General features: G+C 55.8%; 3 protein-coding genes across 5 annotated transcripts; 1 reads left to right on the forward strand and 2 right to left on the reverse strand.

The window, feature by feature from the left end:
• Nucleotides 1-1167: 1167 nt before the first annotated feature.
• APOC3 (apolipoprotein C3) lies at nt 1168-13786 on the forward strand. Of its 3 annotated transcripts, none has more exons than XM_060399709.1 (4): nt 1168-1201; nt 1795-1862; nt 2011-2134; nt 13481-13786. In XM_060399709.1, exons 2-4 carry the CDS (start codon nt 1808-1810, stop codon nt 13548-13550), a joined length of 249 nt encoding a protein of 82 aa, XP_060255692.1. In that variant the 5' UTR covers nt 1168-1201; nt 1795-1807; the 3' UTR covers nt 13551-13786. The 3 variants fall into 3 exon arrangements, with proteins under 3 accessions (XP_060255692.1, XP_004016097.1, XP_060255691.1); XM_004016048.4 differs by lacking the exon at nt 13481-13786 and adding an exon at nt 3435-3733; XM_060399708.1 differs by lacking the exon at nt 13481-13786 and having other exon boundaries at nt 2011-3733.
• LOC132657854 (apolipoprotein A-I-like) lies at nt 3820-6294 on the reverse strand. Its single transcript, XM_060399710.1, has one exon. The coding sequence runs from the start codon at nt 6215-6217 to the stop codon at nt 5786-5788; it is 432 nt and encodes a 143-aa protein (XP_060255693.1). The 5' UTR covers nt 6218-6294; the 3' UTR covers nt 3820-5785.
• A 2171-nt stretch (nt 13787-15957) lies between the features above and the next one.
• Nucleotides 15958-17960, reverse strand: APOA1 (apolipoprotein A1). Its single transcript, XM_012095497.4, has 4 exons — nt 17822-17960; nt 17561-17623; nt 17225-17378; nt 15958-16625 (listed from the first exon to the last, which is right to left on the reverse strand). The coding sequence occupies exons 2-4, from the start codon at nt 17601-17603 to the stop codon at nt 16025-16027; spliced, it is 798 nt and encodes a 265-aa protein (XP_011950887.2). The 5' UTR covers nt 17604-17623; nt 17822-17960; the 3' UTR covers nt 15958-16024.
• Between the last annotated feature and the right edge of the window lie 1040 nt (nt 17961-19000).

The following is a 19000-nucleotide window of genomic DNA, read 5'->3' on the forward strand; positions in this document are numbered from 1 at the left end:
GAAAGAAGGAGAGATTTATCAAGCCCCTTCATGGACCAGCTGCGTTTACATATCTCTTCTATTTCACCACAATTCTGGAGTATCAATGTCCTAGCCCCATTTTACAGAGGAGAATATTGAGGCAATGAGATGTTAGATCTCTGACCCTGGGTCATATCTGTAGGTGCCAAAGACACCATTTAAATCTAGAATTTCTTGGCTCTGAGACCTCAGTGGAAGACAGAGCTCCCTAATGCTGCCATCCAGGCTGCAGCTCCTGGTATGAGCCCAAGGGGCACTTCACCTCAGGAAGAGGCCGGGCATCTCCTGGACAGCTGACTGTCCCTTCGAGCTCATCTGGCCCCTCTCTCCACTACACCAGCCTCACCACAGGCTTGGTTGCCTCCCCAGCCACAGGACTACGAGGACTGGTATGTCTAAGCTGAGGAAGTTGAGGTCTGAGGTCGAGAGGTACTCAGCGCTGGCCTCAGTCCCAGCTGCACAGTCTGCCCCCTGGGGACATTATCAGTGAGTCCAGAGGGCAAGATGAGGAGAGGGGGTGATAAAACAAAGGCCTGGGGCTCAGCAGCCTTAGACCTGCTCCCACCAGCCCCTGTAAGAAAGGGGTCAGCTCAGGAAATTTTCAGGTCAGCTGCACCTGGGACTGATCCTAGTGGGATCTCAACTGACTGTGGGCGCTCAACTGTGTCCCACCTCTGCACAAGCCCCTGCCCTCAGGCCTTCTGTGACTTCACTCTAGACACCCCAGCCCAGCCAGCTGAGTTGTGTCCAGTCTGAAGAAGCCAGTCCCCCTCTCACATCACCCCCACTTTGCAGGCTGTTGGCAGGGCTTAAAGTGGGGAAGGACCTGGAAACAAAGGGCAAAGGGATGAGCGAGGTTTGTCCCCCAATCCCTTCTCCCATCTCACCAGCCTCTCCCTGGGGAACCAGGCTGCTCAGAAATGGGGTCTCCCCGGGTCCAAGCCATAGGACTAGCAGAGAGCCGGGTGGGCCCCCTCAGCTTTCTAGAGATTTCCCAACTCCTAGCAGGCCTGGGTGCCTCTGGCTACCCTCTGTCAGGGCCTGGTCTAGATTGATCAGCAGGTGACCTTTGCCCAGCTGCGTGGGCCCTCACGCTGCCCTGTGTCCTGGGGACGATATAAAACAGGTCCGAACCCTCTTGCCTGCGTACGCAGTTCATCCCAAGAGGCAGCCGCTCCAGGTAAGGCTCCCTGGGGGTTGCGGGGAGGAGAGCAGCATGGGGAGGGGTCTGTGCCCAGCCCAGCCAGCGAAGCCTGCAGAAGCGCTTGTAGAGCTGAGGAAGCCTTAAGGCTTGATGGATGGGGAGACCGAGGTCCCTAGGGGAAGGTCACTTGCCCAAAGCCACACAGAGCCTAGTGGTGGAGCCGGGACTGCCACTGGCTCCATTTTCTGCTCACTCTGCATGTTTAGGATTAGAAGAAGACTCAGACACCTCAGTCGTGCCCCAGACAGAAAACCTAAGCCCTGGCGAGGGCAGAGAGTCACCCAGAGTCACTCAGTGTGTTAGTGGCAGAAACCTGGCCAGAATCCAGGTGTCTTGATTCCTGGTCTGGGGGGTTCCTGCTCCATGACCCCCCTTGCTCTCTCTGCCTTGGGTCCCCAAGTCCCCTGTCTGAAACCCCATAGCCTCCCCCACATTAGCCCTCTCTCCTCCCGACTTGACCCGGCTCAGGCCCTGTTTTAGGGACCACCACATCTCCCCAGGGAGGGCCGCCTGGTGGTGGTGGAGGGAGTGGGGACTTCAGGAACAGCTCACAGGACCCTTCCCTGCAGGAACCAAGGCACCATGCAGCCCCGGCTGCTCCTTCTTGCTGCCTTCCTGGCACTCCTGGTCTTGCCCGGTAAGCAGCCAGTGGGAACTGGGCTGGGCGTGGGAAGGGGATGGCTTGGCAAGTGGCTGGGGGATACCAGACCCCAATGGGGGGCTGAGCAGGAGCCAAGGGCTCCCCAGAAGCTGATCCACCCCACTCAGTCCTGCTCTCCTCCCAGAAACTACCAAGGCCGAGGAGGGATCCCTGCTGGACAAGATGCAGGGCTATGTGAAGGAGGCCACCAAGACCGCCAAGGATGCCCTGAGCAGTGTTCAGGAGTCCCAGGTGGCCCAGCAGGCCAGGTACATCCTCACTTTCCTGCCTTTGGTTGTTACCTGCCCGGGACTTGGTGAGAGCCCCCATAGGGGTCCTGTGTCTCTCCCATGTCCACTTAGGACCTGCGCCTCGTTGAACCTGCTTTCTCTCTGTAAAACAGGCTCCCTTGCAGGGAGAGACGACGGAGAAGCACCGCATCCCACCTCGCCTCCCCTTGTCATCTTCCTTTCTTCCTCCTTGCCCTCATTTCCATTTTCCTTTTCTGATAATCTGGAGGTTTGGATCCACCCAACGCAATTTTGGGGGCTTCCCTGATAGCTCAGTTGGTAAAGAATCCACCTGCAATGCAGGAGACCCCGGTTCGATTCCTGGGTTAGAAAGATCCACTGGAGAAGGGATAGGCTACCCACTCCAGTGTTCTCGGGCTTCCCTTGTGGCTCAGCTGGTAAAGAATCCGCCTGCAATGCGGGAGACCTGGGTTCGATCCCTGGGTTGGGAAGATTCCCTGGAGAAGGGAAAGGCTACCCACTCCAGTATTGTGGCCTGGAAAATGCTATGGACTGTACAGTCCATGGGGTCGCAAAGAGTTGGACACCACTGAGCAATTTTCACTTTCAAGGCAATTTCAGCCCAGTGTGTGTGTGTGTCTGTGTTTCTGACTTGTTTCAAGTCTTTGGGCGCATGTGAGCAGAGGTCGGTCCTTCCTCTCCCTCCTTGCCCCTGCCCACCAGTCCTTTGCTATTCCCACCCAACTTCCCCACCTCCACTCCATCCGCATTGGCATTTCCATAGCAGAGGTGTTCACAAACACCTCTAGTCCTCAGGACCCACCGTAGAGTGGATGTTATTTCTCCATTTTGCAGACAAGAAAACCAAGGCTCACTTAACCAAGTGACCTGCCCCAGATCACACAGCTATCAACCCTCTGATGACTGTCCAAATGAGAGACTGCCTCCCTCTGCCCCACCCCGCCTGGAGCCACCAGGATGTACAATTCTAGGGGGGATCACTCGCCTCCACTAGAATGGCAGTCCTGACCTTACACATCTCCCAAATCAGTCACTCCTCTCCAGCTTGCTTCAGATCCACCATCTGCCCGCAGCTGGAGAAACTCGGGTTGACCTTGGTTGGGTTGCCATCATTACCCTCAGCATCCTCTCCTGGGGTGCAGCTATAGGGGGTCCCAGCCTGAGGTCTTGGGGCATTGCTGGGTGGGGTTGTCGGGGGGAGCGCCAGTGGGGGAGGGTGGGAGTGCCATAGTTGTCACTGCCCAGAGACAACTCTCACTCCCACCCCAGCTGCTCCCCTCACTTTTTTGACCTTCAGAGACTGGATGACTGAGAGCTTCAGCTCCCTGAAAGACTACTGGAGCTCGTTCAAGGGCAAGTTCACTGACTTCTGGGAATCTGCCTCCAATCCCTCCAGTCCTGAGGCCGCCTGAGATCTCAGTACCCCAAGTCCACCTGTCCATCCTACTAGCTCCTTGGGTCCAGCAGCCTCCCAGGGCTGACCCCAAAGCTCACTTACAAGAACAGCATTCTCAGTGACCTCCCACCCCACCCTAGACCTGGCCCACACCAGGGTGTGCTGGCCTTCCAATAAAGCTGGATGAGAAACTGCCGTGAGTGGGGTGTCCTGCACTTGCCATGTCTGGGCCGAGAATGCGCTGGGGTTCTTCTGTGGGTGGGCTCGGGACTGGCTCCGACTCAAGCAGGCCTGGGACTGGTGCCCCACCCACCTCTTAGCAGCTGGGTGGAGCAAGGTAGGAATGACCTTACCTCACCTGCCTGCATGGACAGTTTGGCGTGGAGGAGCAAAGGGGATGCTAGGTCTGGCAATATTTGAATCCACTCTCAAGTACTGTGTAGCATGATTGAGTGTGTGCTCTGTGCCAGGCCTTGCACCTGGCATTTTACATCATTATCAGAGTTGAGACTGTGTGTCTTCATCAAAATCCTGGGGTGGACGTGCACTGCCTGGGCTTCTTGCCCCCACCTCCCCCAACCGCACTTGGGGGAAGGAGGCCAAAGGGGGTGGTGGTTAAAGTAAGATACCCCACCACCCATCAGATGTTCATGTAGGAGAGTTCCAGAACCACAGACTACCTGAGCAGCTCCCCTCCCTGCTCTTCCAGTGATAAGACTGAGGCTCCCAAGTGTGAAGGCACTTGCCCAGTGTCACTGAGTCAGCAAACAGCAGAGCTTGACCTCAAGCCCAAGTGAGCTGCCATATTCTGCTCAGCTGACACAGAGAAAGGCGTAGTTACTCCTTCTGTTGTTTAGCCACAAACATGCACATGGTGGGCGGGGTCAGGGGGTGGTGGTGTATACCTGAGTGTGAAGAGGGGCTTGCTGGGAACACTCAAGTCCATACAAACTAGAATGGATAGCAACTTTTTTAAAGAAACATAATCACAGATGCTCAGGAGTACATAGGTCTAGAAAGGGCAACCTAGCCCGTCCTGCTGTTCAATCTTGGAAATGACCCCACGTTTCCAAGCTCTAACTTCTGCATCCATCAGTTCAGTTCAGTTCAGTTCAGTCACTCAGTCATGTCCGACTCTTCGCAACCGCATGAATCGCAGCATGCCAGGCCTCCCTGTCCATCACCAACTCCCGGAGTTCACTCAGACTCACGTCCATCAAGTCAGTGATGCCATCCAGCCATCTCATCCTCTGTCGTCCTCTTCTCTTCCTGCCCCCAATCCCTCCCAGCATCAGAGTCTTTTCCAATGAGTCAACTCTTTGCATGAGGTGGCCAAAGTACTGGAGTTTCAGCTTCAGCATCATTCCCTTCAAAGAAATCCCAGAGCTGATCTCCTTCAGAATGGACTGGTTGGATCTCCTTGCAGTCCAAGGGACTCTCAAGAGTCTTCTCCAACACCACAGTTCAAAAGCATCAGTTATTCAGCGCTCAGCTTTCTTCACAGTCCAACTCTCACATCCGTACATGACCACAGGAAAAACCATAGCCTTGACTAGATGGACCTTTGTTGGCAAAGCAATGTCTCTGCTTTTAAATATGCTGTCTAGGTTGGTCATAACTTGTCTTCCAAGGAGTATGCGTCTTTTAATTTCATGGCTGCCGTCACCATCTGCAGTGATTTTGGAGCCCCAAAAAACAAAGTCTGACACTGTTTCCATGGTTTCCCCATCTGTTTCCCATCCATTTAATCTACCTAGGATCTGGGAAAGGATGCAGTGAAACGATGCATAGAAAAGCTTCTTGGAGACTGGAATATGCTAGTTACTGCAAGAGATGGTGATTGTTTTCCTGACTCAGGTCAGAAACAACGGGCCTGACAGGTCTGTAGCCCCAAGGATGGGGCTGGCACGGCAGGGCCTAAGGAAACTGCAGCTTTTCCTGAGCAGACAGGGAGGGTGAATAGTGGCAAGAGGCCTTGGTGAAAAAGGAAAAGGTATGAGTTTTGTAAAGTGTATTTTGAATTAGTAAGGGAGGAAGGAGCAAGCACCAAGCCCTTCATTTGAACCTGCCCTAATCCTTCAAGTCCACAGGCACGCTGAAGTCCCTTCAACCTCAGCTGCCCTTGAGAAAGAGGGCTGGGGAGCTATGTCCTCTGCCCTAGGGAAACGCTGGGGACAGGGAGCCCACTGCTCCCAGCAAAGCCAGTACTTCCTGGTTGAAGCTCTTTCAGGGCACCTGCATTGGATCATCCGTCACTTTGCCTGGTCCTCTCTTTCCTTCCTGTTTGAACCTTCCTGGCGGAGGTCCTCCAGCGCCGGCTTGGCCTTCTCGCCCAGCGCCTTCAGCTGCTCGGTGGCCTTGGCGTGGTACTCCGCCAGGCTGCCGCCGCCCTCCTTGAGCGCCTCCAGGCGCGCGGTCAGCCGCTGGCGCAGGTCGTCGCTGTAGGGCGCCAGCTGCTGCCGCAGCGTCTCCACGTGCGCGCGCGCGCGGTCGCGGAGCTCCTGGGCCAGCGGGCTCAGCTTGTCCTGCAGCTCCTGCACCTTCTGGCGCGCGCCCTCGCGAAACTCCTCGCCCAGCGGCGCCACCTTCTGGCGGTAGATCTCCACCTCCTCGTGCCACTTCTTCTGGAACTCGTCCAGGTAGGGCTGCACCTTCTGCCTCACCTCCTCCAGGTCCTTGTGCATCTCCTGCCTCAGCGACGCTGTCTCCTTCTCCAGGTTGTCACCGGGCCCAGCTGTTCACGCACTTTGGACAACGTGCTGGCCAGGGTGTCCCAGTTGTCCAGGAGTTTCAGGCTGAAAGGGGAGAGAGAGGAGGGCTCAGGCTAAACCTCCTGGGCCCCCTGGCTACCCCCAGAGCTGCAGCCCAGCGCCCGTGCTTGCCCCGTGTGAGACCTGGGCACACCTGTGCCTGAATGTGGGGTAGCTGGGGACAGATCCTTAGCCTAGCGTCTCCCATCCACGGTCTGCCCCCCACTCCCCACTGCATCCCATTGACCAGATGGATGCAGGAATTAGAAGGAGATAGAGCTGAAGCTGGTTTTGGTGCCTGATCCTGTCTGTCCCCAAAGGTGGGCCTTTTAAGGACCTAGTCTCTACTCTTCCAGCCCATTCTCCTCTCTGAAGACAGCCATCTCTGTTGCTGGCTGGAGCTGAGAAGGGAGTTAAGAATAGGAAGGGGAGGAGTGCATTGCAGAAAATAGCAACCAGACAGCACTGGTCTGCCCCTACCATCTCGCGGTAGTTATTAAGGCTTCCAATGCTGGGATCAGACTCCTTGGGTTTGTGTGTGGGCTCCATACATACTGACTGTGTGACCTTGGGCAAGTTTCTTAACCTCTCTGAGCCCCGTGTGTGCCTCAGTAGGGGATAAACTAGTGCATGCCTCTTGACTACCGCGTCAGGAAGGTAAGCTGAGTAATGCTGGGAGCCATACCTGGCCCACAGTCAGCGCTCATCAAGCATGGGCCATGTTTTGCCCCTGAAAATTTCACCGCCTTGCAACACTCCCAAATCAGGCACAGTCTAGCATGGGCTGGGTGCAAAGTAGGTGCTCACCTCTGGCCCCACACCTTCCCCAAAACCGGGCCAAAGGCGAAGAGGGCAGTGAGTCACCAAGGACTCTCAGTTGAGTTTGACCTCCTTGGTTGGGATCATGGGGTTTTTTTGTTTGCGTTTTGGACACATTGTCCAGCATGCAGGATCTTAGTTCCACAACCAGAGATGGGACCTGTGCTCCCTGGAGTGAAAGTGCAGAGTCTTGACCACTGGACAGCTGAGGAAGTCCCGGGGAGCATGCTGTGTATCAGTCTGTGAACAGGTTACTTCTAGGGTGTGGCAGAGAATGAGAGGCCCCTGTGCCCCCTCATTTGAAAAGACCCTGATTCTGGGAATGGTTGAAGGTGGGAGGAGAAGGGGATGATAGAGGATGAGATGGCTGGATGGCATCACCGACTCAATGGACATGACTTTGAGTAAACTCCAGGAGTTGGTGATGGACATGGAGGCCTGGCGTGCTGCGGTCCATGGGGTTGCAAAGAGTCGGACACGACTGAGCGACTGAACTGAACTGTGCCCTGTCTTAGATTGTTTGAGCTGCTGATGGAAAGGACGTGAGCGCCGGCAGCTCCAGCAGACCCTGGCCCTGTGAGTCAGGGCACGGCCACATGTGTGGGCACAAAGGGCTATGTGACGTTGGGTGAATCATATCCCTTTCTGAGCCTCAATCTCTTTATCTGTACAACAGACAGACCTAACGGTCAATGAGGTGATGAGGCTGAGACTCTAGCATCACCTATGGCCACCCTCCTGCCCCCAAAACAGAGATCAAACCGGTGGGCAGCCCGAGCCCAGAAGCAGGAGGGAACGACTCAGGCCCAGCCAGGGACGGGCCGATCACATGGACACAGGTCCCCGTGTTTGCTCCACACTGGCCGTCCACCCAGGGCAGAGCTCAAAGGGGGTGGCTCCTGGGTGGGAAGACCTGGGTGAGACGCTAGGAGGAACTTCCAGCACAGAAGGCCATGGTGAATCGGGGCCTCTGGCTGGCAGGGCTGAGTCAGCGCTGCCCAGTCCAGCCCTGTGGCAGGGGCATGGGTCACAGAGGCTCGTGAGCTAAGCCTCACTCGCACACAGGTGGAAGCAGAGAGATTTAGCCTAACCCTAGAGGACCACTTTCGGCCCAGCTGGTCAGACCTTCTCCCCATCCTCCCGCCCCTCCTCCCTGCCCGTTGCCAGGTATAGGGTCCAGGGCTGGAGCAGCATTCTCATCCCAGGGGAGCTATGCTTGGGGGAGGGAGAGAAGAAGGGAAGGAGAGGCAGCTTAGGTTGGGCCACTGATCAGACCCTTCCTCAGATCGCCCCACTGAGACCCACCTGGAGCTGCTGGGAGGGGCACAGGCACACAGAGGCCACGCCCTTGGAATGAGGTAAGGTCCCAGGCCCCAGGGCATGTCTCAACCCAGCTGCAGAGGCCCACACTCTCCGGTTCTCTACCCAGCTTGACACCACACCGCTGGGTCTCTCTGCCCACATCTTCTGACCTCCCTGGGCTCACTGGCCCATTGCCACCCAGGGGAGAGAGGGTGACCTCCTCCAGAGGCTCCACACACATGGAAGGAGAGTTGGAGGAACCAGGGCCAAGGGTTCTAGCCAGTCCAACCCAGCATGCCCCAGCCCAGCCTGGAATCTGGATTCCCACTGTGACCCTCACTTCTGGGGAGAAGGAAGAGATCAGAACGAAGAGGGAAGTGGACATGGCTGCCCTCTACCTCCCCAAAGTCCAAATCCTTCAGGACCTCCCAGTCACCTTCCTCCCCTCCCCACCCCATCACCACAGTCTGTGCTCAGGAAGAGACTGAAACTGATGCACTCTGAGTGACTGATAAACCTCCAAGGGTCTCATCTCTCCATGTGGTTTGGTCCCAGTGTGCGTATTAGAAGACCTGGATTCTGGTTCCCAACTCTGCCATGGATGGAATATGGGCACCTGGCTATGTCTCCAGCCCTGCCTTAGGTTTCTGCCTATCAAATGGGGTTAATAATATCTACTTCTCAGGAATCTATTTGCAGTTTTACAGATAATCAGGTTTCAGTCAAAGAAACAAATCTCTAAGGAGAAATTTCAATTTTCAGCCACAGATAAAGAATTCTGAAGGTAGGGCCAGGTCCCTTTACTGGGCCTCTGGTTTCACATGGTTATGTTTAGTTGCTTCTTCTTGAGAATGTTCGGTAGGTAGAATAGGGAAAAGGAGTCCAAAATGGTGGTGGCTAAAAGACAAGTAAGGTCAAAGGAAGGTCCGAGGACCAGAGTGAAGACTTCAGCAGCACGCCTGGCTAAGCCCAGTTTGCACAGGGCTGCCCAGGTGGAGGGAAAAACGTATGAAAAGAGGAGCCAAAGCACTTTTCTCCCTTTCTTTCTCTCCCGCGTGCGTGCGCCCTTTCTCTCTCTCTCCCTCCCCCGCGCGCTCCCCCACGCTTTTCTCCTCGTGTCTTTAGATCAACGTGTCCTCATGCCTCGAAGATGGATTTCCCTGCCATCTTCTAAATAAAATAGAGCTGTAACACTGATTTGTCTAACAGCTATAAAATGGTCCTTTCGAGACCTGAGAGCCATAACACGGTCTACCCAAGACCTGAGAGCTGTGACTCGCTGAGGGGGCTTTAATGACCGTCACTCCAAATCTTTGTTGTGATGAGACAAAGAACCGAGGAACAGACACTCGCGTGACAAGAAGAAGGCCGCCTGCCAAAAGCCCTACTTCTACACTGGAGGCTCATCCTGACTTTAGACTATGCTGTCTGAGGACGGACAGGTGTTTGTAAGAAAGGAGAGATTTATTGAGCCCCCTTCATGGTCTTTGTACCTATTTCATGTATATTTCACAAGAATTCTGGCCTTCCCTGCTGGCTCGGCTGGTAAAGAATCCACCTACAATACAAGAGACCTGGATTCCATCCTTGGGTTAGGAAGATCCCCTGGAGGAGGAAATGGCCAACCATTCCAGTGTTTCTGCCTAGAGAATCTCATGGACAGAGAAGCCTGGTGATTTCTGGGTGGTCATAAAGAGTCAGACATGAGTGGCCAACTAACCCTTTCAGAAACTTTTACAACGCTAGCATATCAGAGGTCTAGCCCCATTTTACAGAGAACATCAAGGCACTGAGATGTTAGCTCTCTGGCCCTGGGTCATATGAATAAGTGCCAAAAGCATCATTTAAACTGAGATTTTCTTGACTCTGAAGTCTTCACATCCAGAAGACAAAGCCCCCTGATCCTGCCATTCAGGCTACAGCTCCCAGTATGGGCCCAGGGGACCCTTCACCCTGGGAAGGACCCAGACCTATGCTGGACAGACGACTGCCCCTTAGAGCTTGTCTGGCCCCTCTTTCCGCTAGACTGGCCGCACCACAAACTTGGTTCCTTCCAGTTGTCTGCCCAGCCAGGGGACTACGGGGACTGGTATCTCCAAGCTGAGGAGGTTGAGGCCTGAGGTCGAGAGGTACTCAGCGCTGTCCTCAGGCCCAGCGGCACAGTCAGGGTAGGGCCTCAACTAGGAGCCCGGATCCTGCCACCTGGGGACGTTATCAGTGGGTCCAGAGGGCAAGGTGAGGAGAGAAGGCGGTAGGATAAAGGCTTGGGGCTCAGCAGCCTTTGACCTTCCTCCACCACCCGCTGCTCTGGGATCAAACAGTTCAAGGAGGCTTTTGGGTCAGCTGCACCCGGGACTGAAGCCCAGAGATGGAGATCCTGGGGAGGGGGCTGTGGGCGCTCAACTGTGTCCCACCTCTGCACAAGCCCCTGCCCTCAGGCCTTCTGTGACTTCACTCTAGACACCCCAGCCCAGCCAGCTGAGTTGTGTCCAGTCTGAAGAAGCCAGTCCCCCTCTCACATCACCCCCACTTTGCAGGCTGTTGGCAGGGCTTAAAGTGGGGAAGGACCTGGAAACAAAGGGCAAAGGGATGAGCGAGGTTTGTCCCCCAATCCCTTCTCCCATCTCACTAGCCTCTCCCTGGGGAACCAGGCTGCTCAGAAATGGGGTCTCCCCGGGTCCAAGCCATAGGACTAGCAGAGAGCCGGGTGGGCCCCCTCAGCTTTCTAGAGATTTCCCAGCTCCTAGCAGGCCTGGGTGCCTCTGGCTACCCTCTGTCGGGGCCTGGTCTAGATTGATCAGCAGGTGACCTTTGCCCGGCTGCCTGGGCCCTCACGCTGCCCTGTGTCCTGGGGACAATATAAAACAGGTCCGAACCCTCTTGCCTGCGTACGCAGTTCATCCCAAGAGGCAGCCGCTCCAGGTAAGGCTCCCTGGGGGTTGCCGGGAGGAGAGCAGGATGGGGAGGGGTCTGTGCCCAGCCCAGCCAGCGAAGCCTGCAGAAGCGCTTGTAGAGCTGAGGAAGCCTTAAGGCTTGATGGATGGGGAGACCGAGGTCCCTAGGGGAAGGTCACTTGCCCAAAGCCACACAGAGCCTAGTGGTGGAGCTGGGACTGCCACTGGCTCCATTTTCTGCTCGCTCTGCATGTTTAGGATTAGAAGAAGACTCAGACACCTCAGTCGTGCCCCAGACAGAAAACCTAAGCCCTGGCGAGGGCAGAGAGTCACCCAGAGTCACTCAGTGTGTTAGTGGCAGAAACCTGGCCAGAATCCAGGTGTCTTGATTCCTGGTCTGGGGGGTTCCTGCTCCACGACCCTCCTTGCTCTCTCTGCTCTGGGTCCCCAAGTCCCCTGTCAGAAAGCCCATAACCTCCCCCACATTAGCCCTCTCTCCTCCCGACTTGACCCAGCTCAGGCCCTGCTTTAGGGACCAGCGCATCTCCCCAGGGAGGGCTGCCTGGTGGTGAAGGGGGTGGGGACTTGAGGAACAGCTCACAGGTCCCTTCCCTGCAGGAACCAAGGCACCATGCAGCCCCGGTTGCTCCTTGTGGCTGCCTTCCTGGCACTCCTGATCTTGCCCGGTAAGACGCTAGAGGGGACTGGGCTGGGGGCAGGGACGGGGCAGTTTGGCAGGTGGCTGGGGAATGCAGGGCCCCGATGGGAGCTGGGCAGGAGCCAAAGGTTCCCCAGAGGCTGATCCACCCCACTCAGTGCTGCTCTCCTCATAGAAGCTACCAAGGCCGAGGAGGGATCCCTTCTGAACAAAATGAAGGGCTATGTGAAGGAGGCCACCACAACTGCCAAGGATGTGGTCCAGAAGACCAGGTATGCCCTCACCTCCCCGCCCCCAGCCCTACCTGCCCCTGCTCGGTGAGAAGCTTGGCAGGGGGCTGTGCCTCCCTGAGCTTCCTTTCTCTCTGTAAGGCAGGCTCCCTCGCAGGGAGAGATGACGGAGGGGCACTGCATCTTGCCTCTCCTCCCTCTGTCGTCCTTCTTTCTCCCTCCTTGCCCTCACTTCCATTTTCCTTTCCTGATAATCTGGTTGGAGGTTTAGCCCCACCCAACTTAATTTCCAGAGAAGGCAATGGCACCCCACTCCAGTACTCTTGCCTGGAAAGTCCCATGGACGGAGGAGCCTGCTAAGCTGCAGTCCATAGGGTCTTGAAGAGTTGGACATGACTGAGCAACTTCACTTTCACTTTTCGCTTTCATGCGTTGGAGAAGGAAATGGCAACCCATTCCAGTGTTCTTGCCTGGAGAATCCCGGGGACGGGGGAGTCCGGTGGGCTGCCATCTATGGGGTCGCACAGAGTCGGACACGACTGAAGCGACTTAGCAGCAACTCAATTTCAGCCCAGTTTGTGTGTGTGTGTGTGCGTGTGTGTGTGCCAGTGTGTGTCTGTGTTTCTGACTTGTTTCAAGTCCTTGGAGCATGTGAGCAGAAGTCAGTGCTTCTTCTCCCACCTTGCCCCTGCCCACCAGTCCTCTGCTATCCCCACCCAACTTCCCCACCTCCACTCCATCCTCATTGGCATTCCCATAGCAGAGGTGTTCACAAACACTGTTACTCCTCAAGACCCACTATGGAGTAGATATTATTTTCACCATTTTGCAGACTAGGAAACCAAGGCTCACTTAATCAAGTGACCTGCCCCAGATCACACAGCTATCAACCCTCTGATGACTGTCCAAATGAGAGACTGCCTCCCTCTGCCCCACCCCGCCTGGAGCCACCAGGATGTACAATTCTAGGGGGGATCACTCACCTCCACTAGAATGGCAGTCCTGACCTTACACATCTCCCAGATCAGTCACTCCTCTCCAGCTTGCTTCAGATCCACCATCTGCCCGCAGCTGGAGAAACTCGGGTTGACCTTGGTTGGGTTGCCATCATTACCCTCAACATCCTCTCCTGGGGGGCAGCTATAGGGGGTCCCAACCTTGGGGCATTGCTGGGTGGGGTTGAGAGGGCTGGGAGAGCGCCAGTGGGGGGAGGGTGGGAGTGCCATAGTTGTCACTGCCCAGAGACAACTCTCACCCCCACCCCAGCTGCTCCCCTCACCTTTTTGACCTTCAGAGACTGGATGACTGAGAGCTTCAGCTCCCTGAAAGACTACTGGAGCTCGTTCAAGGGCAAGTTCAAGTGACATCCAGGAATCTGCTTCCAATCCCACACAGTCTCCACCGTGAGGCCGTCTGAGATCTCAGTACCCCAAGTCCACCTGTCTATCCATCCTACTAGCTCCTTGGGTCCAGCAGCCTCCCAGGGCTGCCCTCAAAGGTCACTTACAAGAACAGCATTCTCAGTGACCTCTCGCCCCACCCCGGACCGGGCCCACCCCAGGGTGTGCTGGCCTTCCAATAAAGCTGGATGAGAAACTGCCGTGAGTGGGGTGTCCTGCACTTGCCATGTCTGGGCCGAGAATGTGCTGGGGTTCTTCTGTGGGTGGGCTCGGGACTGGCTCCGACTCAAGCAGGCCTGGGACTGGTGCCCCACCCACCTCTTAGCAGCTGGGTGGAGCAAGGTAGGAATGACCTTACCTCGCCTGCCTGCATGGACAGTTTGGCGTGGAGGAGCAAAGGGGACGCTAGGTCTGGCAATATTTGAATACACTCTCAAGTACTGTGTAGCATGATTGAGTGTGTGCTCTGTGCCAGGCCTTGCACCTGGCATTTTACATCATTATCAGAGTTGAGACTGTGAGTCTTCATCAAAATTCTGGGGTGGACGTGCACTGCCTGGGCTTCTTGCCCCCACCTCCGCCAACTGCACTTGGGGGAAGGAGGCCAAAGGGGGTCGTGGTTAAAGTAAGATACACCTGGGCTCTAGTCTTGGCTCTGTCACTTCATATCAGCCTCAGTTTCTTATCTGTACAGTGGGTACAATGGTACTTGGTCCATTGCAGGTCTGTTGAGAATGTATGAAGGCGCTGAGAGAGTGCACAGCACCTGGCACCTCCAAGGCACTTGGCAAATGGCTGCCCTTGTCACTACAGGCTGAGCTGACTGTCCCCTTGGGGCCAGGACTGGAGTGGGGGCCCTGTGTCCTGGGAATTGAGGAGGGGCCCGAGGTCACCCAACACAGGCTGCAGCCCTTGTGTCCCCACCACCCGTCAAATGTTCATGCAGGAGAGTTCCAGAACCACAGACCCCCTGAGCAGCTCCCCTCCCTGCTCTTCCAGTGATAAGACTGAGGCTCCCAAGTGTGAAGGCACTTGCCCAGTGTCACTGAGTCAGTAAACTGACCTCAAGCCCAGGTGAGCTGCCATATTCTGCTCAACTGACTCAGAAAAAGGCTTAGTTACTCCTATTGTTGTTACAACGTAGCTCAAATGGTTAGGAACTAAAAAAGCCCACTCCTTTTTGCAGTTAAGATACACTGGAGATGGAGGAGGGGTAGATTATCCAGCACCAAGGGCAAAATGCCCTGAGAGGAGAGGGAAAGAGAAGCCCCCTGAGTGCACTGCCCAGATCTTTGCATCTTAAAGCCACAAGGATGCACATGGTGGGGGTGGGGTGGGGAGAGGAGGTGTGTACCTTAGTGTGAAGAGGAGCTGGCTGGGAACACTCAATTACATACAAACTTCAATGCCTGGCCTTTTTTTTTTTTTTTTTAATAATCATGGATGCTCAAAGGCACATATTTTTAGAAAGGGCAACCTAGGGCATCCTGCTATTCAGTCTTGGAAATGAGTTCACATCTCCAAGCTCTAGCTTCTGCATCCATACCACCCAGGATCTGGGAAAGCGTACAGTGAGATGATGGATATGAAAGCATCTTGGAGATTAGAATGAGCTAGTTACTTGCAAGAGGTGGTGATTATTTTTCTTAGGTCAGAATACAGGGGCTGGCAGGCTTGGAGCCATGAAGATGGGGCTAGCGCTGCTGAGCCTGAGGAAACAGCAGCTGTTCTGGAGCTGGGTGGGAGTGTGAGGAGTGGCAAGAGGCCCTGGTGACAAAGAATGTGTTTGTTAAAGTACATTTTGAATTAATAAGGGAGGAAGGAGCAAGCGCCAAGCCCTTCATTTGAACCTGCCCTAGGAAGGAACCACAGGAAGGTTACTGTGGGAACCTTGAAGTCCACAGGCTCATTGAGGTCCCTCCAACCTCAGCTGCCCTTGAGCAGAAGGGCTGGGGAGCTATGTCCTCTGCCGGGAGAAACGCTGGGCACAGGGAGCCCACCTCTCCCAGCAAAGCCAGTACTTCCTGCTTGAAGCTCTTTGAGGGCACCTGCATTGGATCATCTGTCACTTTGCCTGGTCCTCTCTTTCCTTCCTGTTTGGGCCTCCTAATGAAAGAGCATCTCCTGCCCCACCCTTCAGCCCCCAGACAAGCAGTCCCTGTAACATTAAGGCCCTGAGAGGCCAGTGTTTGGAGCTCAGGACTCCATTGGGACATCACCAGGTGTCCCTGACCACTACCCCCTGGAGGCCCCTCCAGGATCCCCCCATGCCCATTCTCCCCAAACAGAATTTTTGGCTTTTGGAAAACTTTATTGTTTAAAAATCATCATCGAATCTTCAAACAACAACAAAAAAAACCCATCACGCGCGTTCCACTCCGGAAATGTTTATTCTAAGAAACCGAAGAGATGCCCAGGGTGGGGCAGCCCGAGGCATCTCACTGGGCGTTCAGCTTCTTGGAGGCCTCGTCGATGGCGGCCAGGATGCTGACCTTGAGGCTCTCCAGCACGGGCATCAGGCCCTGGCGGAGGTCCTCCAGCGCCGGCTTGGCCTTCTCGCCCAGCGCCTTCAGCTGCTCGGTGGCCTTGGCGTGGTACTCCGCCAGGCTGCCGCCGCCCTCCTTGAGCGCCTCCAGGCGCGCGGTCAGCCGCTGGCGCAGGTCGTCGCTGTAGGGCGCCAGCTGCTGCCGCAGCGTCTCCACGTGCGCGCGCGCGCGGTCGCGGAGCTCCTGGGCCAGCGGGCTCAGCTTGTCCTGCAGCTCCTGCACCTTCTGGCGCGCGCCCTCGCGAAACTCCTCGCCCAGCGGCGCCACCTTCTGGCGGTAGATCTCCACCTCCTCGTGCCACTTCTTCTGGAACTCGTCCAGGTAGGGCTGCACCTTCTGCCTCACCTCCTCCAGGTCCTTGTGCATCTCCTGCCTCAGCGACGCTGTCTCCTTCTCCAGGTTGTCCCAGAACTCCTGGGTCACCGGGCCCAGCTGTTCACGCACTTTGGACAAGGTGCTGGCCAGGGTGTCCCAGTTGTCCAGGAGTTTCAGGCTGAAAGGGGAGAGAGAGGAGGGCTCAGGCTAAACCTCCTGGGCCCCCTGGCTACCCCCAGAGCTGCAGCCCAGCGCCCGTGCTTGCCCCGTGTGAGACCTGGGCACACCTGTGCCTGAATGTGGGGTAGCTGGGGACAGATCCTTAGCCTAGCGTCTCCCATCCACGGTCTGCCCCCCACTCCCCACTGCATCCCATTGACCAGATGGATGCAGGAATTAGAAGGAGATAGAGCTGAAGCTGGTTTTGGTGCCTGATCCTGTCTGTCCCCAAAGGTGGGCCTTTTAAGGACCTAGTCTCTACTCTTCCAGCCCATTCTCCTCTCTGAAGACAGCCATCTCTGTTGCTGGCTGGAGCTGAGAAGGGAGTTAAGAATAGGCAAGGGCAGAGTGCAGTGCGGAGAATACTGACCAGACAGCGCTGGTCTGCCCCTTACTGGGGGGCCCTGATCCTGCTTGTGGATCCCACTTCTTGCTTCTATGGGGCCCATCAAATAGGAGGTGGGGGTTGGGCCAGTCTGGCTGCTTCTTCCCACAGGCTTCTCCATCCCCCAGCACCAACACCCCTGACCCCTGCCCCAGGCACAAGCGGGTTCTTACTTGAGCTGTTTTCCCAAAGCGGAGGCTTCAAATTGGGCCACATAGTCTCTGCCACTATCCTTGATTGCTTCCACATACACGGTGGCAAAATCCTTCACCCGATCCCAGGACGACTGTGGCTCATCTTGCTGCCAGAAATGCCGAGCCTGGCTCCCTGGGAAGGAGAGGGGAGACCCAGATCAGACCAGCTCTGGGCTGGGATCTAAGCAGAAGTGCTTGGCAGGGGAGAGGGGTGGAAAGGAGTAATTCTGCTTCCTGGGCCCAGGAGGGTGGTCCGCAGGGGTTCAGGGAGAAGCCTCCCCCGAATCGTTGGCTCCCTAGGTTCGGGGCACCTACCCGTCAGGAAGAGCACAGCCAAGGTCAGCACCACGGCTTTCATCTTGAAGGGATGTGGGTGACCTGGAGGAGAAGAGGGGCCCAGCTGAGCAGGGCTTGAAGAAGCCCATGCATCCCCTACTCACTCCAGCCAGGGAGGAGGAGGCGGGGCACAGGGTGGGGAGGGCCAGGGGTCCAGAGCCCCCAGCCTGGGGTAGAGGCTCCGGCCAGCATCCCAGAGCCTCAAATGCCTAGAGCTGGGGAGCGGGTAGCAGCACTTACCTCAATGGCCAGCAGTCTAATCAGCCAGCTCTCCCCCAGCCTATTTATGTGTCCAGGCAGGGCTGGGCTCAGAGGCTGATAAGCCCAGCCCAGGCCTTGCTGCTGCTCACTGGTCCTGGCGATGTGGAACTCAGAGTTCAAGGATCAGCTCTGTCCCTGGGGCCAGACAAATAGAGCAGGCAAACAGGAAGCTACGGGGGCTGCAGGGCCAGGGATCAAGGGTTCCAATAGGGGTGGGAGGGGGTGGGTACAGGCTTGCAGGTCCCCAGAGTCGGGGTCAGCTGCACCGGCCCATCTCCTCCGTGGGGATTGTGTGCCTGCCATTGTCCATTGTGCCATCGCAGCGGGTGAGAGGAAGGAAGGAGGAAAAACACAGAGGCTGCCAAGGCCGGCTGGGACTCCTCCACTCAAGAGGTATTCTCCCCTGCTGGCCCCTCGCATTCCAGGGTGATTATCTCACCCCCACCCTGCCCCAGCTTCACAAAGGCAGCAGAGGTTTCTCCCATCAAGGCTGTCCCATCTCTCTCTCACCCCCACCCCTCGCTCTAGGCCCTCGCAGACCTCCCAGACTGGAAAGCAAAGGGAACCTTGTGCTTGGAGGCTGCCTGAGGAGAGAGAGGAGGGTACTCAGTGGCCCCCAGACTTTGAGACGTCTAACATTTCCAAACATACTCTAGAGACCAACACAGAGTTGCCAACTTTTCATTTTGCCATCTTACGCACCGCCACTCCCAACCTGACCCAAACCCTACCATCAGCCGTAACCAACCATAATCTCTTCCAAACCGATTTTTTTTCAAGTCTCTATTGAATCTGTTACAATATTGCTTCTGTTTTATGTTTTGGTTTTATGGCCGTGAGGCGTGTGGAATCTTAGCTCCCTGACCAGAGATTGGTACACCCCCTGCATCGGAAGGCGAAGTCATAACCACTTATCCTCCCACAGAAATTCCAAGATTATTTTTTAAAGAACTTCCCTGGCGATCCAGTGGTTAGGATTAAGGGCTTTCCCTGCCAAGGGTCTGGGTTCCATCTCTGGTTGGGGAACTAAGATCCCTCAAGTGGAGAGGCATGGACAAATAAAAAAGATTTTTTAACACTGAAAAAGGGCATGATCTCTGAATAAAGGACAGTCACTTAAATGGGATACATAGATCTTTGCATTGTTCATTTTGGCCT

Source organism: Ovis aries, chromosome 15 (genome assembly GCF_016772045.2).
Source record: "Ovis aries strain OAR_USU_Benz2616 breed Rambouillet chromosome 15, ARS-UI_Ramb_v3.0, whole genome shotgun sequence".
Classification (NCBI taxonomy): domain Eukaryota; kingdom Metazoa; phylum Chordata; class Mammalia; order Artiodactyla; family Bovidae; genus Ovis; species Ovis aries.

Bases quoted from the DNA above. Each gene is read 5' to 3' on its own strand.
- APOA1 (XM_012095497.4), bottom strand. From the start codon at position 17,603: ATGAAAGCCGTGGTGCTGACCTTGGCTGTGCTCTTCCTGACGG. The intron at 17,379-17,560 runs GTAGGTGCCCCG...TCTCCTTCCCAG, and splicing joins GGCTGTGCTCTTCCTGACGG to GGAGCCAGGCTCGGCATTTC. The intron at 16,626-17,224 runs GTAAGAACCCGC...CTCCCCTTTCAG, and splicing joins GCTTTGGGAAAACAGCTCAA to CCTGAAACTCCTGGACAACT.
- APOC3 (XM_060399708.1), top strand. From the start codon at position 1,808: ATGCAGCCCCGGCTGCTCCTTCTTGCTGCCTTCCTGGCACTCCTGGTC. The intron at 1,863-2,010 runs GTAAGCAGCCAG...CTCTCCTCCCAG, and splicing joins GGCACTCCTGGTCTTGCCCG to AAACTACCAAGGCCGAGGAG.
- LOC132657854 (XM_060399710.1), bottom strand. From the start codon at position 6,217: ATGCACAAGGACCTGGAGGAGGTGAGGCAGAAGGTGCAGCCCTACCTG.